This window comes from Symphalangus syndactylus, chromosome 14 (assembly GCF_028878055.3).
Source record: "Symphalangus syndactylus isolate Jambi chromosome 14, NHGRI_mSymSyn1-v2.1_pri, whole genome shotgun sequence".
NCBI lineage: Eukaryota > Metazoa > Chordata > Mammalia > Primates > Hylobatidae > Symphalangus > Symphalangus syndactylus.
Window position 1 is genome coordinate 68,827,125 of NC_072436.2, and position 27,383 is coordinate 68,854,507.

Consider the following 27,383-nt stretch of genomic DNA (forward strand, 5'->3'; position numbering starts at 1 on the left):
CTGGATGGACATATATAAAGTGAACTAAAATAAGTCCTTTAACGGACAAAAGAAGACAATCGGAGAAATAAACAAATTAAATGCCAAATGATAAGGAGTAGTTAAAAGTTTACGAATGTTCATGTGACATGCAGCCATATCTTTAAAGAATATAAGAATAGGCTGGGTGTGGTGGCTCATGCCTGTAATCCCAGCACTTTGGGAGGCCGAGGTGGGCAGATCATGAGGTCAGGAGTCCGAGACCAGGCTGGCCAACATGGTGAAACCCCGTCTCTACTAAAAATACAAAAAATTAGCCAGGTGTGGTGGTGCACTCCTGTAGTCCCGGCTACTCAAGAGGCTGAGGCAGGAGAATTGCTTGAACCCGGCAGATGGAGGTTGCAGTGAGCCAAGATCGTGCCACTGCACTCTAGCCTGGGCGACAAAGCAAGACTCCATCTCAAAAAAATATATATATAACATATATAACATACATATTATATATATATATAATATATACACACACACAAATATGGAAAAATATTCATATATACTTTTAAATTTTAAAAATCCAAATTATAAAAAAGTATGATTCCCATTTTGTTTTTAAAAAGTATTCATGTGAGATTAAAAGATATCTAAAAACTCTAGGCACATCAAAATCCTAACAGTGCCTATTATTAACTGGTAGGAATGAAAGTGGTTTTAACTTCCTACTTGACACTTTTTGTGTTTTCCATATTTTATTTAAAAAAGATAAATCAGAAAAATATATATATATATCGATAGCCTCCTTCTAGAAGCTCATGAGACCCCCAGTACAGCAGTGCCTCCTCTTGACACCATAAATAGAATGTAACTCACTGCCTTTAGCAAGTTCTGTCTCTTACGCCACCCTCCACAGGTCAGGGGCTCCCACTGGCCCTCAGCATGGGACTTCAGGGGCACATGCTGAAGGCTAGACATCAAAGTCATCTTCCTAGAGGGAGCCACAGCCCAGAAAGATGACACCTAAGGAATCCGCTCAGGCAAGCAGAAAGGAGCCCTGCCGGAAACTGCAGGAGCAGACTGTGGGCCCAAGCAGACCTCTTAGCACCCGAGGGGACCAGCCAGGGTGCCTGCCTCAGTCACACACACCCTTCACGCATCAGGGAGGAGCACAGAAAGTCAGCCTGCCATCTGAGGTCCCATGCCCAGAAGAGGCTTCTGGGGTCCCACGCTCCAGAAGTCAGAGTCTAACTGAGAGATTTCCCTGCTTCCACTGGCCCACGCAGCCCCGCTTAAGCCCCCAGCCCTCACATAGGTAAATAAAGTTAAGGTAAATCCCAGAAAGTAACCTAGGGGTGTCCATTTCTGAGCATCTACTCCATAGCTTTTTCTCCCCCTCCTTTTCGGTGAGGCAAAGATAGGTGACTTCCCTGCTAGGGCTCAGGAAACACCTCCTTTCTTCCCTCCCACTCTCCCTTCCCATTTCCCTCCTAACCCCCCTGCCCCCAGCCCCACAAGGGAATACAAGGAGCCCACAAATAAGTAAACAATACATACATGAGGACTGGATGGAGGAGAAGCCATGTTAGTGGGGGCCAAGCTCGACAGACCGTCTGCAAGCTACAAACGAAACATGCTGGTTAGCAACAGGATTAGAGAATCCACTTTAGGGAAGGCTGGACAGTCCCCAGGAGGTAGCGCTCTCTGACTAGGCACCCTCTGCTCTTCCTCCAGGGAGAACATGTGCTTTGGAGGTGGACAAGCCTGGCTCCAACACCTCACCAGATGTGTGACTTTGGGCAAGCCCCTTGACCTCTCTGGGTCAGTATCCTATCTGGAGAATGGGCCCAAAGCCCACCTCACAGGGCAACAGTGAGTATGAATGAGATGAAGGCTGTGCACGCCCAGCACTAGGCAAGGCACGTGGAAAGGGCTCAGCCAATGCCTGACTCTTGCCCACTCTCTCACATGTCCTCCCTCCCTCTCCAAAATCTGCCTATTTCAGGGACACTCCAACCCCAGCATCCTAACCTCTGAGCCACACCAACACTGCAGGGCATGGTTCCTAAGCTACAGCAGGTTGCTCAGTCTTCCCGCCTCCAGGACAAGAACCAGGGCATCATATGTCTTCCCCAAAACCTGACATCAATGGGGACTTCAGGAGTCTTATAGTCCAACCTCCACTCCATGCCACAAATCACTTTCTGCATCCTTTTCTGAGCATTAGCTCCTTGCCTGCAATCTCCCAGTACTGTGAATCAGTCTCCCAGTACTGTGAATCAGTCTCCCAGTACTGTGAATCCCTGGGCTGTAGCCTGAGGAGGGCCTCAGGGCTGAAGGCAGGGAGACTTGTTCAGAGACCACTGCGATACTCTAGGAGAAGGGGATGGGGCTCTGGGTGGATGAGTACCAGGCTAGCGGGTGGGCAAAGTGAGAAGACGCATGCTAGGCAGAGGGAATCGCAAGCGCAAAGGTGGAGGGGAAGAAAGAAGCACAGCCCATTCGAGAAAGAGCAAAGGGGTCAGGAGGGTAGGTGCTGGGGAGCAGCCAGCTAGGACCCAGAGCTGCCGGGGCTGGCCCCTCAACCTCCTAAGCCTTGAGCAGGGGGCTCTGGGAGGACTCCAAGGGGCTAAAGCCCAGGCTGCCCTGCCTTCCTCAACAGGAAGATCCTGGGAGACACTCCCCCGATGCCCACAGAAACCCACGGAAGGTGAAGCCCTGCTGGGCCCAGGAGGGGCGTTTGGGGACTCAGATCCCTCCCTGCTCTGTGAAAAGACACATCACTGAGGGGCCCCTCAGGGCTGTTCAGAGCCAGAAGCATACGCAGGAGGGCAGAATCAGCCTTGGGCACCTAGCCAGGGCTGCTGGATGGCCCTGGGGTGCTGGCCACATGTCGTGTGACCCCTGGAATAGACCGGGTGAACTCCACGTGCCACCCCTAGCTGGCCAGAGACGGGCCTCGCCAGGCAGCAGCTCTGCCCCTCCCATTTGCATCCTGAACCCCACAGAAGCCTTACTGTTATTTTTAATGCAGTTCTTTTTTAGAAAGGTGAGAGGGAAACCGGCAGTTCACCAGAGCAAAATAAAGCTAAACATAGTGCTCCAAAGATCTGGTCCAGCTTCAGAAATTACACGTTCCCCTTTGGGATTCGGGCATAATTTGCCACTCTGGTTCTGGGAGCACGTTCCCACCTTCACGGCATCCCAGAGACTATAACTGGAGCAGCAGGCTCAAAATTAGCCCCAGCCCTAGCGCCTGGGAGCCTGGGAGCCTGGGAGCCCGAGAGCCGGCCAGCCCCCAGCACCCGCCCCACAGAGTGAGGAAACAGTCTCCTGAGGCCTCTTGCACACTAGCAGGACAGGCCTGTCTCCTGCTGGCACTCCACGCTCACCACACACACAAAACACACACACACACAGACACATACCGACCACCTCTACTCCATATACACAACCACCTCTGCCACACACACCATCTCTACCATGCACATACAGTCACATCCCACCTCTACCACACACACACACACCTCCTCTACCACACACACCACCTCCTCTAACATACACACCACCTCTACCACACACACACCACACCTCTACCACACACACACCACACCTCTACTCCACACAAACACACACACTCCACCTGTACCACACACACCCCCCACCTCTACCACACACACACCCCCCACCTCTGCCACACACACACCCCCCACCTCTACCACACACACACCACACCTCTACTACACACAAACACACACACACCACCTCTACCACACACACCCCCCCACCTCTACCACACACACACCACACCTCTACCACACACACACCACACCTCTACTCCACACAAACACACACACACCACCTCTACCACACACACACTCCCCACCTCTACCACACACACACCACCTCTACCACACACACACACCTCTACCACACACAACCCCCAACTCTACCACACACACACCACCTCTACCACACACACACACCTCTACCACACACACACACACACCTCCTTTACCACACACCCCACCTCTACCACACACACACCTCTACCAAACACACTCACCACTTCTACCACACACACCCCTCTACGAAACACACACACACCTCTACCACACACACCACCTCTACCACACACACACACACACCTCTACCACACACACACCACCTCTACCACACACAACCCCCCACCTCTACCACACACACACCACCTCTACCACACACACACCACCTCTACCACACACAACCCCCCACCTCTACCACACACACACACCTCTACCACACACACACACACCTCCTTTACCACACACCCCACCTCTACCACACACACACCTCTACCAAACACACTCACCACTTCTACCACACACACCCCTCTACGAAACACACACACACCTCTACCACACACACCACCTCTACCACACACACACACACCCCTCCTCTAACACACATATACCATCTCTAACACACACCTCCTCTACCACACACACCACCTCCTCTACCACACACACACACACCTCTACCCCATACACACACCATCTCTGCCACACACACACACCCCATCTCTACCACACACACCCCACCTCTACCACACACACACACACCCCACCTCTACCACACACATACCCCACCTCTACCACACACATACACACCACCTCTACCACACACATACACACCACCTCTACCACACACACACCACCTCTACCACACACACACACACACCTCCTTTACCACACACACACATCCCACCTCTACCACACACACACACACACCTCCTTTACCACACACACACATCCCACCTCTACCATGCACACACACATCACCTCTACCACACACACACACACCTCCTTTACCACACACCCCACCTTTACCACACACACACCTCTACAAAACACACACACACCTCTACCACACACACCACCTCTACCACAGACACATACACCACCTCTACCACACACACCCCCCTCCTCTACCACACACCCCCCCCTCCTCTACCACACACACACCATCTCTAACACACCCCACCTCTACCACACACACACATCACCTCCACCACACACACCCCACCTCTACCACACACATACACCACCTGTACCCCACACACCATCTCTAACACATACATATGCTTCCTCTAACACACACACACACCCCACCTCTACCACACACACACCCCTCCTCTACCATACACACACACCACCTCCACCATATACATCACCTCTACCCCACATACACACACCCCACCTCTACCACACACATACACACACCACCTCTACCACACGCATCACCTCTACCCCACATACACACACACCACCTCTACCACACACACACACCACCTCTACCACATACACTCATACATACACACATGTACCCCTTTGTCACATAAAACATACACACAGAGTCCCACTTCCAAGCCTTTGCCCGAGCCCTTTTGCCCGCCAGGAAAGCCTCCCTGTCCTCCCCTGTTCACCCAACTGCCTCAGAGGCCGCCTCCCCGGAGAAGCTTCCCTGGTTGCTTAGCCTATGATGAACTTGCAGGGCCAGGAGACTCCAAGAGCTTGGTCTCCTTGTTAATGAAACATCTCCTCACTTTGACATCACTCATTTGAGATCTTCTGGACACCCCCTCATCCCTTGTCTCTTTGTGACCAGAGTCGGAACTTCCTAAAAGTTATTTCTCTAATTCTTCAACACTCACATATTCCCACCTCCCGAAATTCTCCTTCTCGGAGGACTTGAAAAGGAGCCCCTCTACCTAAGTGTGCTGTCTCGGAATGCTAAGCAAAAGCCGCCCTTGCCATGCCCAGCTGGCTCTGGGGGCATCTCAGTGCCTCAAAGGTGCGATTTCTGGGGGCACAGCCTCTATTTGGAGCTTTGAGACCCTCTATAGGAAATGGACAGGGGGTGGCAGGCTCTCTGTGTGTTCCTGAACATTGTTTTTCTTCCCCTAATCATAATCATAACACCAAGAACTGCCTTAATAAAAAAAAAAACAATAACTAGTGAACAAAGGCCTTAATTTTATTTTAAAGGTAGAAATGAAGTCAGAGACAGAATCAGAGACAGAAAGAGAAACCTAGAAAGAAGAGGAAAGAATGAGAATGAAATGTTGGGAGCAGTGCATTCGAACTGTGTGTTTGGTTGGAGGTAACGCCTATTTTTTCATTATTTTTCTATATTTTCCAAATTTTATATAATGAACACGTATCATTTTATTATCTGAAAAAAATGAATATATCGTTTTCTAAAGCAGAGAACTAGATGGAATAGGATACTTCTGCTCTCCCTGTGTGAGGACACACCCAGGCCTGCCCTCAGAAAGTTCAAAGTCAAGGCCACAATTCCTGTAACGCCACCATCAAGCCTAGACACACCTCTGGCCAGCACCCATGGGAGCTCTTGCACACACCTGCTCCTATCCGCACCTCTCATGCTCACTCATGTGCACACACCACCCCCCACCCCTAGTCTGCCACTCTAAAGTCTACACATAGGATGGCTGCACGGACCAAGAACAAGTGGTGGAGTTAATACGTTTGAGTATTTCTCATCCCAATCCTCATCACCACGGAGAACAGTTTAAAGACGCCAGGCACCCCCTTTAAGCCTAGAGACAGACACTGATCTGCGAGCCCTGGGATGCTGAGCACAGACCTGCCTTATACACTTTTTGAGTCACCTCCAGAACTGGCCACTCTCGACACAAACCAAAACATTTCTAGAAACCTGAGAAATGCTCCGTGTTGAGTGCCAGCCCATGACCTGAACATCAGGCAAGGGTCTCTGGTGACATGTTCTAAATGTGTGGCCAGCTCATCCCAGGACCTGGGCAGATGCTGGTAAGAAGGCTTCGGGAGCAGACAGAAGGTGTCACTGAGGAAAGAGACAGGAAAGGACCAAGATGCAAGGGTAACTTTGGCAAGAGCAGGTTTGAGCTAGGAGGGGTCCTAGGACCACAGCCAGGACACAGTGAACACATCCAGCACCAGCCAGGGCTGCATCAACTGTGAGGATGGAACAGGCTGCTGAGAAACACCGGTGGGGCAGACAGGAGCCAGCCAAAATCCAAATTCTGCCAGACCTCTCGTCCCTCCTGTCCCCAGAAGCCAGGGCCCTTCATGCTATCTGCTTTGGGGGAAGAGGGAGAGGAAGAGAGCCCAGCCATAGTTATCTAGCAAACCATTGGAACTGTACCCAGGGTCAGCTGCCTCCTGGGTTGGCCTTGGAGCGCCTGTCCTCCAGAGTGCCAGGGACAGGGAGGAGAGGCGAGCGAGTGAAAGATTTCCTGGATCAGCCAAATCAGAGCAATAGATCTCAGAGAAAAACATGGAACAAAGTCAGATACCAGAAAAGGGGCTTCCCCAGAGGGCCAGGGCTCCCTGCAGAACAGAACTGGTCTCCCTGCTGGGTTCGAGGCTCTTGAGAACAGAGTTTTGTTTCCTTCATCAGACAGGGAGCTCCATGAGGGCAAGGTCCAAGCCTCCCCCATCAGAGCAAGCCAGTGTCATTTCCTCCTCCTCCCCATTCCCAGGCCAGGGGAGGCCCAGCCCCTCCCCAGGTGGAGACACCTCCAGGAGCCCCATCCCAGCTCCCACCAGTGCTGCTGGTCTGGCCGGCAGCTCTAGCCAGAGTGGCCGTGTGCTCCCACAAACAGCACAGGCCTGGCTCTGGCTCAGACCCCAGCCCCAGTTCCCTCATGTCAACACCGGGAGGATGGCCAGGCTGGGCCTCCTCATCGTCTGCCTCTGGCTGTGCTTGTGGCCAGCAGGACCTAAAATAGTCCCTCCCCATCCGAGTGTGTAGACATTTTGAGGGCAGCACACACAGAACGGAAATCCTGCTGGGCAGGCCCTGCACTTCCCTGCACAATCTCAGACAGGCCCATGGAGCAGCCGGGAAACAGGAGCCAGGAGCAGGCAGCCAGAGTTTGGGGCAAATTATCTGCCTAATTTAGCTATAAACACCCAAGCAGGCCAGAGGCACTAGCACTGAGTTTAGCTAAATTTCACGTAGGGACATCTGAAATTTCCATTTGGGTTTCCCCAGCCAAGAGAGAGATTCCTCCTCAGATCCATACAGACAGTAGCCAGAAAATCCGTCCATCCATCCATCAACCCATGCGCCCATCTACCCACTTGCCCAGACAGACAGACTTTCATTAACACCTCCGCTAAGCGAGGCATTGTGGTGAGCATTGAGAATACAAAGAGGAAGGAGCCACAGTTGCTCCCCTGAGCTTAGCCTGGGGAATATGCTAACATTGACAGAGACGAGCAGGCCCTAGAGCAGCACAGTGACCCAAAGATGGGCAAGTCTCACAGGAGAAGAGGAGGAGCCAGGAAAGACTCCCCCAAAGAAGTGACCATGCCTAAGCTAAGTCTTAAAGAATGATCAAGAGTTGGCCAAGGGACAGGGGGCAGGAGGTCTTCCCAGCAGAAAGGCTGGCAGGGCAGAGCCCTGGAGAGCCACAGAGGCTGGAGAGATGGAACGCAGGGCTTCTGAGGACTTTTAGCATCAGTGAAACTACAGATGCAGCAAGGCCCGAGGACACAGGTGTTGTCTACACAGGCCTGGAGGCTCCGCCTCTGGGTGGCCCAGAAGTTCTGGGAGCCCCAGGGTGCCAGGGGTATGACCAGTATCTTGCAAAGCCCAGAGAGGAGGGTGACAACCTGGAACAGATGGTGAGTTCAAGGCTGGTGCTCACAGTGAGACCTTTCTCCATGTCTACTGTGGGAAGGACCAGATGGGCTCAGCCCTACAGAATCCAGAGCCACTCCATGGCCCACAGTGGGGGGAGCGCTGCCCCTCAGCACAAGATGCCACAGACCTCCTGCCACGCTCTGTGGCATTGGCATCTGCATCACCGGCTGGCCCTCAGTTGCTGAGTATGCAGCAAAAGGATGACTCCTACCTCCCCCAGGGCTGGAGACCTTAGAATAAGGCCCCTTCCTGCCTCCTTCCTCCTTTTCCCTGCAGATGGAGGAATGGGGCGAGATGGACTCTTGGCTTGGACACAGCCTCCTCTTTCTAAGCTGTCTCCAAGGAGCCACCAAGCACAAGCCCACAGAATAACCTTCCCCCTAAGAAGGGGCCTGTCCCAGGTAGGGAGATGGGGCTGGAGGACCCCAGAGATGGCCCACTCACTCCCTCCCCTGTCATCTTTCTCTCATTTGCTCCTCACCCTGATTTTCTGGTGATCTCCAGGAGAAAGCCCTCACCATGGCCCCCAGGGTAGAGGGGCTATTTTTCACATATGCGTCCAAGAAAAGGGATTGAGTCTTGCCCAGATGAGCACACCCCATTCCCCTCAGCCAGACTGAAAGCTCGCATCTGGGTCTCTCTACTGGACAGTGGCCAGCCACTGGAGCCCAGAAGGGGATATGTATAGAGGCTGTGTGATAATGAAGGGTGGGGGAGAAGGGGGTGGGAAGAAATGAGGAATGAAGGGGAAAGGTGACCCAGGCCTCCCTGGAGGATGCCCATCCTACCTGGATGGGGATGAGGGGCTCCTTGTCATCAATGTCGATGAGTACGTCTTCCCCAGGACTGAGTAGGCTCACATCGTCTGCAGAGGAGGGAGCCATCCAGGCCTGAGAGGGGCTCTCTCAAAAGGCTCGCCCCTCACCAGCCCCAGGGCTCAACCAAGGGACCAAGACAAGACCCTGCAGTCTCTCCACATCTCTCAGTCGGTATCGCTCTCTTCCTCCTTCCCAATAAGTCCCTCTCTCATCTCCATCTCTCCCATCCTCCTTCACATGCTCTGTCTCCCACTTCTGTCTTCCTCTCCTCACATTTCTTTCCTCCCTCCCCGCATCACTGTCTCCCTGCCCTCTCTCTCCCTCCCCCTGGGCCCACTTTGAGCCCTCGCCCCTCAGCTCCAACGGGTGTACAGTCACCTGCTCCTGGTGCCCCCCAACCAGAACTAGGCTCCGCCCTAAGGAAGGTCTCCACCCTGTGGTCTAGCAGAGCAGAAACCACTTCTCATTCAGGTCTCCATAAGAGAAGGGCTTCAGGATGCATCTCAACTAGGAAGGGTAGCTTGGCCCTGAAGTCCCCCCTTTCCTGACCTGCCCGTCATCTCCCCTTCCCCTACCTGGGCCACCCTGTGGGGATGGACTCTCCGCCGAGTAGGGGTCACACAGGAAGCTCTCCAGGGAGCGGATGGTACACTGGCCCACCACAGGCCGGCGGCCAAACTGGCGATTATCAATGACCTTGATGGTGATGGGGGGGCAGTAGAGCTCCTCCCTGGGCAGCATCTGGGTGGAGGAGGAAGAATGCACTGGCCTGAATCCCTCTCTGGGAAGTCTCCAGGTCAAGCCCAAAGAGCAGAAAATGACTATAAACCTCAGATAATCCCCACAGCCAGAAATCCAAAATGATGGCTGGCCCAGAGCTAGGCAGTCGAGCGAAGCCACACACCTTTTCTGTCGGCCCCTTGAATGCTGCATGCAGAGGCTGGCTTTCCCCCCACAGCTTTAGCTTCCAAATACAACCCGTTCAGCCTGAAGTGAAAACAAGGCTGCGCTCCCTCACTGGCTGGGGAGCGGGCGAGGGGAGTTGGCCCGGGACTCAACATTTCTTGCAGACAGCCCCCCCAAAGTGGATACTCAAGAGTTGGCTTACAGACCCAGATTCTTCCCCCCACACACCCCAAAAGCACTTTGAACACAACTTGAAATAATTTATATGCTCTCCTTCAGGGGCGGCTTTGGCTCGGCCAAGAGGAGGCTTCTGTTGACAGTCACTGGGCCTGGAATTTCTACAGTGCTTTCATCTTGCAAACCATTTTCTTTTCCTCAGATCTGCCTTACTCCAGTCACTAGGTCTAAGCATCCCAGAGAGCTGGAGAGGCCTGGAGGACCTGAGGACTGTGGGGGTGAGCTCCTTTGAGGGGGCCAAGGCTGAAGGAGGACATGGTCAGAAAAGGTTTGGAGGAATCCTGGGAAGCCAAGCCCTAGCAGGTCCCTGAGGGCGCTCCAGCGGACTGAAACCTGTCCCAGAGGGAAAACAGCCAGGGGATGTCTCCTTGGGACTTTCGCTGATCTAGGATCTGGGTATAGGAGGAGCAGGTTGGCCCCGTTTGTCCTACTCAGAAGCCTGAACCCTTCCAGTGAGGAGGGTATGAGCATTTCTCTCCATGTTCACAGGAAAGTGAAGGGTCCTACCCTGGATCCCGCAGGGAATTGGAGAACAAGCCCCAGGCTGCTCAGGGACATGTAGAACTTCTAGCCCCAGGACTCTGGAAGGGGACAGTAGGGAGGTGGGGCTCACCACTTCCATGAAGAGGGTGCAGATGTCAAAGTTGGGGTTCTTCCGGAGGTTCCTGATGACACAGGACTGCACCGTCTGGCCCCCACACTCTACCACGAGGCTGGGGGAGGAGATGTTGGCCAGCTGGTAACTCTTCATGTTCCGCAGGCCCCATGCCAGGATCTAAGCACACAGAATGAGGAGAGTAGCTCGGAAGGCCCCGGGCCCCAGGAAAGGCTGGGGCCAGGAAGGGGAAGGGCAGGCTGCTCCCAGCCTCCACGCCCAGGCCCGGCCGGCTCACCTCGATGGCGGTACGCTGAAGTGCTGGCTTGATGTTCTGAGGAACCATGTAGATGTTGGCCTCCCTCTGGGGTGGTGGGTAGGGCAGGTCTGTGTCCTCAGACTGCAGTGGACAGCAGGTAGAATGGAGACAAAGGTGGGAGGAAGACCAAGGCAAAAAGACAAGAGAAAAGGACAGATAGGGCAGAAAGAAATGCCAAGTGCAGGGAGAAACAGAGAAGGAAAGACAGAAGTGGACAAACAGGGAGGCAGAAACGAAAAAGCTAAGTCAGTTTCAGCCAGGCACCATCTTCTCCAGCATCACAATTCCAGCACCTTCACCCAGGGTTCGGGTCACCTTGTTTCAACTGAATCCCAAGTCACCCCTCCTCCCATAATGCAGGCTCTGATGCCCCCTGAGCTGCTTCGGGTCTGCCCCCCCTGAAACGCAAACAGCACATGCGTACACACACTGCCTGTTCCATCCTGGCAGATCCACTTCAGCCCCTCTCAGTCCCAGAGAGGACCACGTGCCTGCCTCCCAGCCTGGTTCTCCTGCCTTCTGGCTCAGACCTTTCTGGGTTATCATCTGCCCTGGTATTTCCTCCCCACCCCCATCCCCACCCCCAGACACCTTCCAGTCCCAAACCCCACCTCTCATACCTGTCCCCTGTGAGGACAGAATACTTGTACTGTGAGCCAGAAAGAGGAGAACAATTGACCAATGGGAGAAGGGGCTCCCCAGAGCACCAAAGCACACTGCTGGGGAGGGTCTCTCTCCACTACAGAGACGAGCAAGTGTGTGTCAATTCTGGCCTACTAAGGGTTTGCCAGAAAGAGTTGGGCAGGAATCCTCAACGATCACAAAGAACTACATGAGGAAGCAAGGTGGGGCAAGGGAGGCAGGTACTGCCTTAGATAGTTAACCACCAATAACAGCAGTTAGGAACACAGCTGTGAGTCCTAGCTCCACTACGTATGACATTAAATAAATTATTTCACCTCCTATAGCTGAATGTTTTCATCTATAAAATGGTTAGCAAAAGTTGTCAACCTCTAAAGGTTAGGGTGAGGGTTGAGGAAGTTAATACCTATATAACATTTAGAGCTTCATGTAAACCTTCAACAGGTCTATTAGCCCATGTGGTGCCTTTGTGACGATTAGAGAAAGATGTGCATAAGACTCTCTATTTCCATGTCAGAAAATCATCATATCATATTTTCTGAGTTTATTAGAACAAGACACTTTACTGCCACCTATTGGGAAATTGTTATAATAAATACAAGTATATGGTGCCTGTGCTAGAAATGCAGCCCCTTGGACACAGTATCCTTGTGCAGTGCCCAACCTGCACATCCATACGTGGAGGGCCTGACACTTAGGAAATGTTAACTATAATTAAAAGGACTGTGATGGACACTCTACAGAGCTTGCCTCATGTAATCTCATTTATTAAACAATGAAATCATTGGATTCATTCTCCAAGTGACTTGTGTTGGGTTCCTTCTGCAAGGATGGTACATCCATATACAGACGCTCCGCCATAGATGGTGGGAGCAGTCAAAGCAGAGAAAGATATCAGCTTCCCCCACCTCCATGAGTCACTTCTCAGCCAACCCAAGCCACACTCCTGTGCAGTGATGAACTGATGACACCATGTTTCCCCTGACCTACAGCAGTTGGAAGCTTAGTCCTAGAATCAGACCTCAACTCTAGTTCCAGCTCTGCCACCTCCTCACCGTTAGACCTTGGGCAGATTACTCAACTTCAGTGACTCAGTATTCTCAGATGAAGATCTGAGATAAGCTGCTCTGAGAATTAAATGAGAGAACAAATCTGAAGAGCGCCTGGCACACAGGAGGCGCTTAGTAAATGGCCATGACTGTAACTATTACTAGAATTGTTGTTAGTACCATTTTTTTTGCCATTGGTGTTGGTGTGGATCTTCCCAGGGTGACTTCAAGAGAGCTGAGCCATCAGAATCATCTTTCAGGGCAACACTGGCTTTATTACTATCTCTGAGTCACCAGGGCATAAAGCAAAAAAACTTATCATTTTCCTCCAGACCCACAATGCAGGTGACATGATACAGGAAGCACCTGCATTGCTGACTGCCTGATAGGGAGGGGTGATGGACAGGGCTGCTGCAGTGCACAGCTCCAGGGACTGCTATGCATGTCACAGTCCACATGAAAGGTGCCCTTGGAGGATGGAGGCAGGGCCTGCACAGCTTCTGCAGTGACCTGGCTGCTATGGGGACCCCCTGTTTGATGTCCCCCCTGGGCACTCCAAGGCCACCAGCTGCAGGTGGCAGCACAGCAGGGTGTCCTCTTTAAAGACAGGGTTGCACTTATGGCCTGTTCATGGCCCCTTATGGCTAGTGCCCAACCCAATATGGACCCAGAGCCAAAAACCCAAGACAAAGAGGGGCCAAAAAAAAACCATCAGGGAGGGAACAGCCCCAGGATCCCCTGAGTGGAGTGGCAGAAAGACCAATCTTTCTCATACACTTGTTCTCTTAAAAATCACTAAGGAAAACTCAAGAACACATTCCTCCCAGAATATTTCCTCTCTAGGCCCCCAAACGCTGGGCAGTATCCACTTCATCCCTCGTTTCCTTGGTCTGTCTCTCCCTCGGGGCTCCCTCGAGCTCCGTGGTGATGACATTCCTTTCTAAAGGCTGGGGACCAGGCTCCCCATCTTCAGGAGCCTGCTTGCTGAGGACAGGAGAACAAGAACCTGGAGAAGGTCAAGCTCCAGTACCGTTTGGAGAAGGCCCTGGAGGAAGAAGGCAGGAGCACACAGCTGTGGAGCATCGGGCCCAGCGGAGGCAGAAGGAAGAGACAGGCAGAGACAGTGGTTAGAGGTATGTCCAGGCAGCTTCCTCAGCACGAGGCCACCGCATGCATCCCAAGGCCACCTCTGTCCACCGTGCTGTCCCCAGGGGTCCCAGGACATGCTTCTTCCCTGCCATTTCCTGCCACCTCCCAGGGTTGCCTGCCTCTGTGGCTCCCCCTATCCTATGACCATGCATCCAAATGCTCCTCCCCAATTTTTCACACTATCTCCTGGATCTTCTCCTTCCCAATTCAAAGACATCCCCATCTCCCAAATCCACCCGCGCCCTCCTCTCTGTGTCCCCTCTGCAGGCTCCCTCCTCTCCTCTCTCTAATCCTGTCTCCACCCACTACCTCTCCTCCCTCACATCCACACCATCCGCTGCCCAGTGCACCCTGCTTCTGCCCTCAGCACCCCTCCCTGGAAATTTGTCTCCAGAGGACACTCATGGGCTCTTCTCTCTCACCCCCTCAGCAGCATCTGGCCAGCTGACCTCGTCTCCTTCCCAGTCTCTCTGGATCCACACCGCTGGCCCCCACCCTGTTTGCTGAGCCTCCTCTGCAGCCTTCCCATCTTTCTCCACCAAGCCCTGATCTGCTCCTTAGCCCTCTCCTAGACTTTCTGTTCCCAAACATCTCTGCTAAGCCCCAATATCTTACTGTTTAGTTCATTAATGTGTCCTACTGGCCTCTCACACTGAACTTGTCCAAAACTGGATTCTTCATCTTCCCCCTGAGAACCTGCTCTCTTCAAGTCTGACCCCACCATCTAGACAACCAAGCCAAGAGCTCCCATGCCACCCTTGGCTCCTCCTGCCCCTCATCGCCCTGCCTGACTGATCACCAAACACTGGTGATCTTGTCTCCTGAACATCTCTCACGCCCGCCCACCCATCTCCTTTGCTCAGTGCAAGCCACCACCCTCTCTCGCCTGGATTCACCAGCATCCCCCTTTCACTTGGTTTTGACACCCTCTCCCAATAGCCCACGCGTGCTACAATCTGCAGCCAAGGCGGGCTTTCTAATAATGTCACTCTCCTTTTCAAGTCCTCCAATGTCTTCCCATCTGCTCAGGATGAAGTGCAGACTCTTCAAAGTAGCCTCCACAAGGCCCCTAATCTTCCAGCTCCTGCTGCCTTTCTGGGCATGTCTCTCATGAGAAAAATTTCCCCTTGATGACCCCAAGTAGTGATGAACCACCTCCTGGGATACACGCAACCCCTGCCCTTCTGAATGCTAGCAGGTTGCAGGAGGCACCATGCTCTTTTACCTTTGAGGCTTGGAGCTCAGTGGTCCCTCTGTCTGAAATGCACTTCTATCCCCACTCCTTCTGTACTTCCTATTCAGATGGCAGGTGTCCATTTAAATCTTCCCTGGTGCCCCAAGCTTAAGTACTCCCGTAGCTCCCATAGCAACTTACACTTATTCCCATAGAAAGACACATCAATCCATCACCCGTGCTATCTCCACGTGTTCATTTGATTCTGTCCTTGGTTAAACCAGCAATTCTGTACACAGGGACCATAGATGAATTCCCCCTTCCAATAAATAAATGATTATGAATGGATAACTGAAGGGGAAGAGGGAAGGTGAAGACAGAAGAGTGGGTGGATGGGAGGATAAAGGAATGAATCCAGCACACACTCTCCTCCTTCCTAGCACCCATGCCTGCTCCAGCCTGACCCCGGGTCCTCCCCGGGCCTGTTCATTACTCCCTCTAGTTCAGTGGGCTTTCTTTACTGCCAACTGAATCTAACCCATTTTTAGGGCCTAATTCAAGGTCTCTAGAAAATCTCCCCAAGACGCTCCAGAAATGTCTCATAACCTGACTCTGACTCTCTTAACCCCGTCTACATGACCCTTTCTCCACATACCCCATTCCCATGGTCCTAAGGGATCTCTGATCATCTCACAGGCAGGAGTCCTGAGGCCTCTGCCAGCTCTTGAGCCTGGTTTTCAACTTTTTTTTCTGGTCCAGCCCACTTGAGGGGTACAGCACCACTCCCTCCAGGACAGTAATTCTCAGTGAGGGTGCTGTGACCCTCACTGCAACTGGGAAGCCTCCCAGCACTGCTGGGCAGATGGGGTGTAGACTAGAAGTGCCACCAGAACATCCTGATTCACTGTCCTATGGGTGATGGTGGACTCTGATAAGCCTAATTGGAGGAAGCCATATTTGACCAGCTCCCATCTTACTCCCTCAAATGCAGGGCAGACCAGGGACAGCTGCAGAGATGGGTTCTACAGGTGTGCAGGATGTTGATCAAGCCAGCCCAGACCAAGAGGACCCCAGGAACAAGTGAAGCTCTCTCCCCTACCGGAGCTGAAGCCATCCTCAAGCCCACTTCAGTCTACCTGTCCCGCTGGCCAGTTTAGCACAAAGAACCAAGGCCCTGAGCCATGAAAGGGGCTCCCCCAGACCAGTCTAGGGGCCACCACGTTAGACAGGAGTCGCTCCCAGGGCAAGAGAAGTGTTGGCAAGCCTCCTGGGTCAGCCCAGTCACCAGTAGCCTATGGACCCTCACCTCACCCAGCAGGGGACAGAAGACTCTGCAGTCACATCCTGGTTCCTTGGGGAGCTCCAGGCAGGGGGCAGCCAGGCAGGCTGGGAGGGCTCCATTGTCTGCCTGCCCCACCCAGCTCGTTAGGAACAACATGTTGCTCTAATTACACTTCCCAGGAAAAACAGTGTTTTAAATTAAGGCCTTGGGGGAGGAATGGGGGATGGGGGACCACTAGCTTTATTTTCCTGATTGCAAAACACCAAATTTTTCCTTCCAGTGGATTTAGGGGTACAGAAGAGTACCCCAGGTACATCTCAAAGTAAAAGCCATATACCCTGCAGCCTGGATGGGTGGATGGAGTGGTATCCAGTGGCCCCCACCCCTGAGCTGGCAGTAAAATCAGCCACAAAGCATACAATCCCTCCCACCAGGGCATCCCCTGCCCCAGCAGGAGAACAGCAGCAGAAGCAAGGGTAATACTCTAAACCACGCCCCCTCCCCTCCCCACCTCCCCGAAATGGTTAGGACCGCAAGCCCCATGGGTCTTCTTCTATACATGTTCTGTATCCTAGGGGGCCCTGGGCATTCAGGGACCCACCATCACCTCTGCTGCTGTGTGTGCGTGCATGTGTGTGCCCTCGAGAGTGTACATACTCACACACGCTCACACGTGCATGCACACATTCTCCAGTTCTCAGGAAATCTAAAATTGCAGTTTCTTTGAACTCATTCCCCTTGGCAGCAAGGACTGCCTTTGTTCTCCAGACAAAAAGGAAAAGAAACGAGACAGAGGGCTCAGAAGAGGCGGGGAGAAGGAGGAAGCTGGGGCCAAGGAGCAAACAGGAAGAGTGAAACACGAAAGGAGAGTGGGAAGAGACTCAGGAAGAGAGGGAAAGACAAAGAAAATGCAGACTGGAGAGCGAAAAGGAAACCCTTCCCTCCATCTGCTCTCTCTGTGAAGACCCAGATCTCCCGGACATCATCAAAGCCTCAGACACACCGTGCAACAGCCTCACTTCCTGACCAAGAGCCGCAGAGAGAGGTGTACCAGATGGGCATAAAGCCTGGGAGAAGGGAAGCTTGTTGTCCAACAGGCCACATCCAGGAGGTGACATGCCCCCAGCCCAAGACACTGCTGCCTGGGCCACCTCCCCACATTTTCTACCAATCCCAACTTCAAAAGCTAGCTCAGTGGCACCTCTTCCGGGAAGTTATCCTCACTCTCCTACTCTGGGAGCCTTTGACAGGGGCAGAAAGTACTTCACCTCATTCACAGGCACTGTGGCTTGGGAATCTCCGCACCTGGCTGCGCTAGCTGAAAGGCACTTCCCACAAGAGAGGATATACTTAAACCATCCTTCAGAGTCACTTGCCCCTTCCGTTCCTACTGGCCTGTCTCCAGTCCAGGCCCCTATCTCAACTGGCTCAAGAGCCTCCTAGCTAGTCTCTCAAACCCACACCCCCTGCAGCCAGACAGCTCCCCAACACACCCATCCTTCCCTCGCTGCCCCTGACTCTTATGGGATCCCGTGGCCAGGAGCTCAGGAGGAGGCTCCCAGCCCTCCAGGAAGGCTTGAGCACTCTTCACGGGGATCGGGCCGGGAGCCTGGGAGCAGCCAGATGGGAGATACAAGGCAGGAGCTTGGTCACAGCAAAGACAGAAAAACCCTGCTGCAGGACTGGCGGCAACAGAAGGACCACCCAGTCCCGGGGCTTCTTAAAGCGAAGAGGACTCAGCATCTTGGCATCAGGCTTAGCCTTCAAGTGAGAAGGACATGGGCTGAGCTAGGGGGGTCCCAGGGCTGTCCCCTGGGACTGAGGGAGATCACAAGGTCATCTTCTGGGGCAGGTCCCTGGACCAGCAGATCATTCATCCCACTGGGATAGGTCCTCCTCGGACCCTTTGATCCTGCTGGCCTGGCCCAACCCTGTGCCTAGCACACTCCTAGGACTTGCTCTCCCCTGGCCCTGCTGACCCACACCCACCCTCAGCCCGCAGCCTGCTTGGCGCTGCAGGGGGCACTCGGCACTCTTCCGGCTCTGGCCCATGAGCTACAGTTTTGATTTGCTTTCTGACTAGACTGCAGCCAGATCCCTGCCCTCGGAATCTTGAGCCTTCACTGTTATATTTTACGAATCTAGTTATTAAGGATTTTAACTTTTTTTTAATAACTCATCCCTGGGCTGGGTCTTCTTCAGAGCAGGCTGTGGGTTTTGGCCACAAAGTGCACTCAATCAACAGAGAGGGCTCCGGGCTGCTTCCCTGGACAGGACTCCACCTCCCTTTCCAAATCGGCAGTCTTTCGCAACTGCAGCCAGAAGCAGGAGGCCGCCTGTCAGGCGCAATTACGGCGAGCTTACTTGGCGGACCCCACCTCGGTCTGGGAGCAAAAGGAAGTGAGGTAAGCGGTGCGGGGCCTGTGGATCCCACATCCTGACTCTGCACTTCCAGTCCAAATTGCACTGAAAATGTCAAATAGTGTCCGCTGTCAGTCTGGGGATTCCCTAATGGCAGGAAGTGGCTGCCCTTTTCCCAACGCCTCATCTGACCAGGGCTCTCCTTCCTGTCTCTCCACCCAGGTCTCTGCCACCCACTCTCTGGCCTGGCTCATGACAATCCACCCACAGATGCACAGGAGGCCATAGGGAACATGCGTCTCTCCTCCCATGGCAAAGGATACAGCCTTGCTTTATCTAAAGGCAAACTCTAAACTTCTTCCAGTCCCTAGGAGGTCCCCAACTTGCCCCATCCCCCAAACCAGCCAGGACCCAAACTGGTCCTTGGCCTTTTGAGCCAAAGCCATGTTTCTCACTTTCTTCCTAAGTGCTGATGGGCATAAAGACATTTGACTAATGCCACCTCCACCAGAAAGGCTTCCTTGACTACTCTAGCCCCTTCCAAACAATTTATTCTTCAAAATGTGCCACCTGGTACTTAATCATTTAAGACTCTGTATTGCTGTTCATGTTGTCTGGGTGAAATCTGGCCTCCCAGCAGGACAGCAAGCCTTCTTAGACCAGGATCACCCCCAGGACACACTCTGGGAGGCCCTGAATCCATACAGAGCATGGGGAATAAAATACAGGCAGGTCTTCATGTGACAGGTGCCTGCTGGGCACCAGGAACCTGGAAGCCTCCAAGTGTGTGCTTGGAGGCTGGCTTCACCTTCCCTCCACCTCGGCCCACCCACCCCAGCCACCACGCCCAGCTCACCTCATCCAGGATCCTCGATGTCTCCTGCACCTGGCCCACAGCCATGGGATGTGGCACATCCAGGAGATGGTGAAGGGGGGTGGGAGAGGAAAAAGTTCTCTATTAGTATCAAGGAGCACTAGGCAGGGCCAGAGGTCAGCATGCCAGATGCCAGCACTAAGAGGAGCCAACAGAAGCCACCTCCCACCAAGGGTAAGAATGATGCACTTCCCAGCCATGCCCCCAACATGGTCCCTGAGAAAGAAGGTGTGATGGATGTCAATGCAGAGGGATGCCTGGAAAGGCTAAAGCATAAGCCTGGACGCCAGGAATCTCTGGAAGCAACAAGAGGAAAGAGAAGAACAGCAGGTGGTGGGAAGGGCCTGGGAGCCTGTGGCCTTGGCAAGCCGAGGAGAACCAACCTAGAACCCCCCAGAGCAGCAGCAGCACCGAGAGCAGGAGCTTAGGACAGGGAGGGAGAGCTGGAGGGACAGGGCTGGTGAAGGAGGGCCTGCATGAAGGGAGGGCCTCCCAAGAACTCTCTAAAAATTGTGTGGGCTGCCTTGTGAAGGACCATGGAGGTATCCAAACGCAGCCCAGATGACTACTTCTCATAGATGCAGCTGAACTTGGCATGGAATCAGGTAATGCATCCAGTGCACCTGGGTACCAGTCAAAGCTCAACATTTTCTACCAAGACCCCCAGAAGAAGGAAGGAGAGCAGCAGTAAGGGAATGAAGCCCCCATCACAGGAAAAGAAAAGAAAATGAGGTCTTGGTAAGAACAATTCAGTGGGAAATGTAGTCTGAATCAGAGCTTCTGAAACTCGTGCGTGCGTGAGAAGGCCCTGGAGGGCAAGTTGATACAGAGGTTGCTGGGCTGCTCCCTCAGAATTGCTTCAGTGGGTTTGAAGTAGGACTCAAGAATGGGCCACACTTTCGGAACCCTGGGGCTAAGTCAGTGATTCTTAGTCCTGGATGTGCATTAAGATTCCCTGGGCAGTGCTGTCTGGGAGATTCTAATGCTCAGGCAGCTGAGAGCCACTGGGCTGGACAATTATGAGGATCCTTCCATCTGGGATTCTGTGGTTCTTGGACTTCTCAGAGAAGGGCAGCAAAGGCCTGAGCTGGGCAGAGAGACTTTGAGCTCCCTCCAGCCCGGGCCCTCCTCTGCTTGAAAGAGCTTCCCCGGGGGCTTGAGGCAGGATCGTGGTAATGCATGACCGCCCTTCCTAACCCAGAGAGATGCCAAACACAAGAAGACTGGCAGTCAGTTTGAAGAAGGAAAGGTCAGAGCAAGACTTACCTCAAAACCAGGAATATGGTGGATGGCCGGCTGGAGTGAAGAAAAGAGAGCTCTGGTCATGTGCTTGTCACCTAAGGCCCCCATCACCCTCATGACACTCATGGACTATGTCACTGATCAGACAGACCATGGTTTGCAGCCTCTATTCCTTGGGTGTAGAAGGGATGCTAGGTTGGCACTGTGCCCATCCCTCCAGACACTTCACCCAGAGCAGCCCTACTCCTATTCAGTCTACATATTGCGGTTCACATCATACAAAGAGGAAGTTTGAAGGTATAGCTCCAACCCAAACCTCTCATTTTACAGCAGGGGAGTGGCTGGCCCAGGGCCAGGTCATGGTGAAGCCAGCACTGCAACGGGGATCCTGCCCTTGCCTGTCCCTGGAGTCCCTCACACTGTGGCAATTAAGGCTCCCTTAATCAGACCACAGAGGTCCTCCTCCCAGAAACCACATCAGGATATGACCCAAGGAAGATTAAATCCAGTGACCAGAGGCCTCAGACATTCCTGATCCCCAACTTTCTATTCCGATGTTAGATGGTGTCCTGACTTAGGGTTCAGAACATGGGTCTCAGCAGGAGGCCTGGCTTCAGAAGAGGCGTTCCAGGCTCCCACAGAGGGTTGGCCCCCACCCCACCCCTGCCATGCACCTCCTGCCTGGGCCTCCTGGATCTGGATACAGATCAGCCTCACCTTCTCTCTCTGGATGAGCTCAAAAGAGGCCAGCAGCTCCCCCGATGGCTGGCTGCCCCTCGTCAGTGGGAACCAGGCCAGCCGGGGCATCCGTTCCAGACTCGGTTGACAGATGCAGCGACCCATAAACTCGTCTGCACCCTAGACCAAGCGTAGAGAGACAAGAATCAGCATCCCTTACCCAGGGCTCTGGGGAGCCTCAGAGAGATCAGGTCTACATGTGCCTTCTGAACTAGAAAGGGCCTTGGTAGTCAGGGCACCCCCTCCCACAGAATGGTGAATTCTGCTCTCCTTAGCAGGACTCAAGGACAAAACAAGCTGTGAGCCGCCTGTGGTGACTGTCACTAGGTTTGAATTCCCATCATGGTTGGGAAGTCCCTCTGGACAGTTAAACACTGTCCAACTAGTGTTTGCCCTGCTATAATTTAATCAGCGCTGAGACTATTGGAGACCAGAGAGACAGCCTCCTGGCATTTCTCTAATGCACTCAGCAGTACAGTGTTTGCAGTTCCAGGGACTTCTGTATCTCCTGCTCATTTCACCCTTAAATTCCCCCCCACTTTGCAAATGGGGAAACTGTGATCACGTTCATCAAATTAAATGAGCCTGGACAAAATGATGTTTTCATTAAGGAAGGTGCCTTTTCTTCAGGCACCTTCCTTGACTCCCTGCTGCCCAGAAGACACATCCGTCATACTGGATGCAGGGGCAAGCCCCCTCAGGGCTCCGGCAGCCTGCAGCTCGTACCGCTGCCCTCCCGCCCTGTTCTGCACTTGCACTCAGTCCTGCCGAGTCCCCCTGAGAAGTGCCAGCCCTGCCGCCTGCCTCCCTCCTGCTCCAAAGGTGCCAGGGCCTGTGCCCTTCTCCAAACAGTCCCACATGGACTCTTCTTCCGGTTGCTCATTCCTCCCCATGATACCAGCTTTTCCTTCCAAGCACCCCAATGCTGGACCCCCAGCCCAGGCCCACCTTACCCATGGCCAGCTGCCCCTGCCATCTGGTGAGGCATATAGACAGCAGCACCTTCCCCCACCCCTGTTCACCACACCCACCCAGGGAACCTGACGTCTGGTCAGGGCAACTCTTACTGACAATGTCTTCCAAACCCAGCCCCTCCCCTTTCATCCCACCGCCACCTCCAGCACAGGCCGGGCCTCTTTGCTGTGCGCCCAGTGGATCTCTTCCAGCAGCATCCAGCCTCCTCTTCGGAAAATGCTGCCCTGACGTCATCACTCTCCTGCTCCCCTGGCCTCATACTCCCTTCTTCTCCTTCCAGGCCTCTGGCTCGTGCCAACGCCCCAACCCCACATTTCCTCCAGGGCCTGGGTCTTTCCCAAAGGCTTCCCTTTTCCTTTCATTCCAGCCCATAGCACTCTCTCCCTCCTGGGAGTCTCCTAGAGCTGCTCTGTCCAATACAGGAGCACCAGCCACCTGCAGCTATTTAAATTTTAATTTTACTTCGTTAAAATGAAATAAAATTTACAATTTCATTTCTCAGCTGCACCCGTCCCATTTCCAGTGCTGTGCAGCCTCGTGCAGCTAGAGGCTCCCTTTTGGGACAGCACAGCCCTAGAGCTCGCCTGTCACCACAGGAGGTCCTGTGGGACAGTTGTGGTAAGAGGCCCTGCCTGTGGCACAGAGCTGGGAGGCACTCGGGGACCCGTGCTCTCACATGGAGGATTCTCTACTGTGTGGGTGTCTCGGCTCCCACCTAAACAGGGAACCCCAAGTGAAGGGCCACTCAGCCAGAAACGCAAGTGTTTGATGTACATTTAAGGATTCCACGCAGCTCCTCGATGAGAAGAAGGGACAGGCCTGGGATCACACAGGCAAGGCAGAGGCAGAGAAAACCCAAGCCCCTGACCCACAACCAAGTGCCTTTTCCGGATATGTTCCCTTTCACTGACGAGCAATGTCTGCTGTGGGAATGGCATCTGTGCTAGCAATCCATTTTTAATGACTCTAAAATAGTTTTAATTGTTCTAGGGCCCGCAGGGTTAGGGAAGCACCCATCTGGCTGGGCAGCCACGAGTCCCTGGAGACCCCACCTTTGCACATGGTCCCTCTCTATGAGGGGACGAGGCAGGAGCTGGGCAGACTCACGTAAGTGTCATGGTCATACAGCTCCACCACGATGCTGGGCGGCTGCTCAGCAACTGTGGCCGGCTCGCCGAAGATCTCGATCTCGTAGAAGATGAGCGTCTGGTCCCAGGTGGGGTTAAGGGTGTTCTTCACCACCACTGTCTTCTGGCTCTGGTGCAGGAAGGAGACGATGGCATAGGGATCTGCATGGGCCGGAGATGGGGAAGGGAGACAGGACACAGCAGGTACCATGAGAGATGTCTGCTCCAGAGCCATGTGGGGCCACAAAGCTGGAGCAGGGCTGTGGCTGCCACTCTGGAGCAAAAACATTCATGCTGGGATGCATCTTCCCTATGGGGCTCTCCTAGCCCCACCATGAGGCCAGCTGGGGGCCACAGTGGGGACATGGAACCTGGGTCCTGGCAAATGGGCACAAGATCCAGAGAGCATCCCCTTTTGTGCCGCTTCCTGAGCTGTGGCTGCTGGAAGCAAGGTCCAGCTGGGGGAAGTGAGTGCCTGTATGGTCTATTCATTTATTCATTCATTCATCCAACAAGCATTTATTGAGTGCCTTCTTTATGCCAGGCTAGGGGCTAGGTGCTAGGGGCTGAGAATACAATTTGAACTAAATATAAAATATCCACACAAGCTAATGTAAAATTACAATTTGGATCAGAGCCTTGAAGAATAGACATAAAATGCAGTGAAATGTGTTAGGGAGGGATCTGGCTTCCTTGAGGAAATGGGAGCAGAGCAGAGCTGCTGGTGTCTGTGAGCTCTGGGATGCCACCAGACTGACGTGTCTAGGTCTGCATTTCAGCAAGCTCACTCTGGCTGCCACATGGAGAACAGACTGGAGGGAGCATGAGGTCTAGGGAGACCAGTTCTGAGGCCACTGCAGTGGTCCAGGGAGGAACGATGGTGGCTTAGATGGGTGTGGGGTGCTAAAGGGAAGTGCACAGACTCAGCAGCTATTTAGCAGTAGGGGTGTGAGAGAAACCCAAAGGCCCCCGCAGCTCCCTGCTGCCCCCAAACTCCTTTCCAGCCTGCCAGCCTTGGCCACGCCAGCCTGGGACCCAGCCACAAGTCATCCCCTCTACCTTGTCCCAAAGGCAACTTGGTGTCACTAAAGCAGACTCTAGGGCAGTGGTTCTCAAATGTGAGCATGCTGCAGAATCATCTGGACAGCTCATTCAGGCTGCTGGGCACTGCCCCCAGAGACTCGGATTCAGCAGGGCCGGGGTGGGCCGGAGAATGTGCATTTCTAATAAGTTCCTAAAAGTGATGCTCATGCTGCCTTCTGGGACCACATTTTGGAAACCAATGCAGGAGAGGGACTGAGTGCATATACCTTGGGAGAGGAACACAGGGCTTGGAGGAGGGGATTCCCTTCAGCTTCTCCTAATGGGATGTCACCTTGAGGGCTGAACCCAGTGCCTAACCATGCACTCAATACTCTTGGCACCCTACTCCATCCTGCAATGGCCTGTGCCCTCTGAGCCCCACAGTCCAGCCCTAGCACTGCCATTCACTCCCCATGTGACCTCAAGAGGGCCTCAGTGGCCTCAGAGGTCATGGCTTCTGTGTCGCTGGCCTCAGAAGGATGCAGGTTCAAACACAACCCAGGGGCTGGGATGGGGAGACAGGGCTTCCGCACAAAGGGGAGAAGAGCAAGACAGGCTCCCTGGCCACAAGAAGACCAAATGGGACACCATGGCCACTGCACAGGTGGCAGAGAGAAAGGCTGGCAAGGAGTGACCAGGAAAGAGGTGGGAAGGTTGGGGTGGGCAATGGCAGGAAACCCATCAAGCGATGGAGAGAGCAGGGTCCAAGGTTGTGCCTGTTGCCCAAAGAGCTGGTTTTAAGAGCAGGAGGTATCTAAGTTAAGGGGCGGACTCAGCCATGGCCACCCACTGGCTGAGCAATGCTGGGTCTGGTTAATAGAAGGCAGCCACCAGCCTGGGATCAGCCTGACAGCCATCAGGCACGAATCATGGAGGACTTCCTGCAGGAAAATGGTTTTGAGCCTGATTCTGTGGAACAGAAGAGGGCAATGGGAGGCCCTTGGCAGGGGAAGGAGCCAGAGAGAACTGCCCACCCCCACCTGGTGGGAGCCTCCCTGGCATGGGGCTCCCCTTTCCATGCACTGGACCTGGTAGGGCTGGCCCTGAGCCCTTTCCATCCTGCCCCTGGCAGGGCCCAGCGGCATCTGTGCATTTAATGAAACCGTCTGGCTGTGATACCATCAGCTCCAAGCTCGGCAGAGAACCTCTCCAGGTTCCAGTAAGGAAAGGAGGGCGCGTTCCGATAAATAAAACCATATTAGAGAGCCAGCGAAAAAGCCCCTTTTGTTCCCGCCCCGCCCCGTGCTTCCCTACGCTTTATTTTTATAAGCGTGCGGGCCCCAGACCGACCGCGTTTACACAAAGATCACAATTGCACATTGTAGCGGCTGTGCACGCTGTATTGGTGTTGGCAGCACCCCCCACGCTGGCCCCCGAGCAGGCTGACTCCTTCCAGCAGCCCCATCAGCCCAGGCAATGAGCTCAGCGCTGGGGGGAGAACGGAGAGGGGGTGGCTTTCAAACAAAAATCACCCAGACCTACACACGTGCCCCACCCGCCCATGGGAGGAAAAAACACACAACAAAGGCATTGTAAAGAGCAGGCCTGGAGGCCTGGGGCCTCAGACACTGGGCTACTGTGTGCAGGGGCCTGGCCTCTCCCTGCATGGGACCCCACCCCTCAAAAAAAAAAAAAAAAGGAAAAAGGGGAGTAGGGGTGTTGCTAGAGCAAGGTGGTCAGATGAAGGACAGCCAGACACACTCACAGACAAATCCCTCTTCCAGGAAAGCTAAGAGGAGGGAGAGGCAGATTCCCAAAAAGCAGTGGAGGGGAAGGTGAGGGGCTGGGTTTTGCGCATGCATCACAGCATAGGGCTCTCCCCAGGCCACACCCACAAGCCATATGCAGCGCGCAGAGTGCCCTAGCTGAGGCAAGCACTTTGGATTGCAGCTCTGAGGACCACGGCTGCCCCAGGGAGGATCCAGCCATGAGCACACGAGGATTCTACCTCACTGCATCACCACAAGGGAGTCAGGGACCTGTCACCAGGCCCCAGGCAGACGATTCCTTAGCTGGATCCAGAGCCCTGCACCAGGCTGTTCGGGCTGAGCCCTGCTGCTCAGACCTTCCTGGAGCTCTGGGGAGGACCTTCTGCATTCACAATACACTAAGCTTTCCTCCTCGGCCTTCCCACCAACCACTCAGACCACC

General features: G+C 53.7%; 1 protein-coding gene across 15 annotated transcripts in view; it reads right to left on the reverse strand.

Annotated features, from left to right (window-relative positions):
* The window catches only part of DYSF (dysferlin), a 232,381-nt gene that overhangs the window by 64,692 nt on the left and 140,306 nt on the right, over positions 1–27,383 (reverse strand). For 8 of the 15 annotated variants that reach the window (XM_055241805.2, XM_055241801.2, XM_055241811.2 and 5 more), the window contains 8 exons: positions 24,130–24,311; positions 22,027–22,167; positions 21,334–21,363; positions 20,050–20,079; positions 11,516–11,617; positions 11,236–11,397; positions 10,055–10,220; positions 9,450–9,526 (listed from right to left, as the gene is read on the reverse strand). In XM_055241805.2, the coding sequence (XP_055097780.1) occupies positions 9,450–9,526; positions 10,055–10,220; positions 11,236–11,397; positions 11,516–11,617; positions 20,050–20,079; positions 21,334–21,363; positions 22,027–22,167; positions 24,130–24,311 (890 nt within the window). Of the gene's footprint in view, positions 1–1,524; positions 1,588–9,449; positions 9,527–10,054; positions 10,221–11,235; positions 11,398–11,515; positions 11,618–14,257; positions 14,300–20,049; positions 20,080–21,333; positions 21,364–22,026; positions 22,168–24,129; positions 24,312–27,383 lie in introns of all 15 variants that reach the window. The other 7 variants (XM_055241803.2, XM_055241799.2, XM_055241807.2 and 4 more) reach the window with 2 other exon arrangements.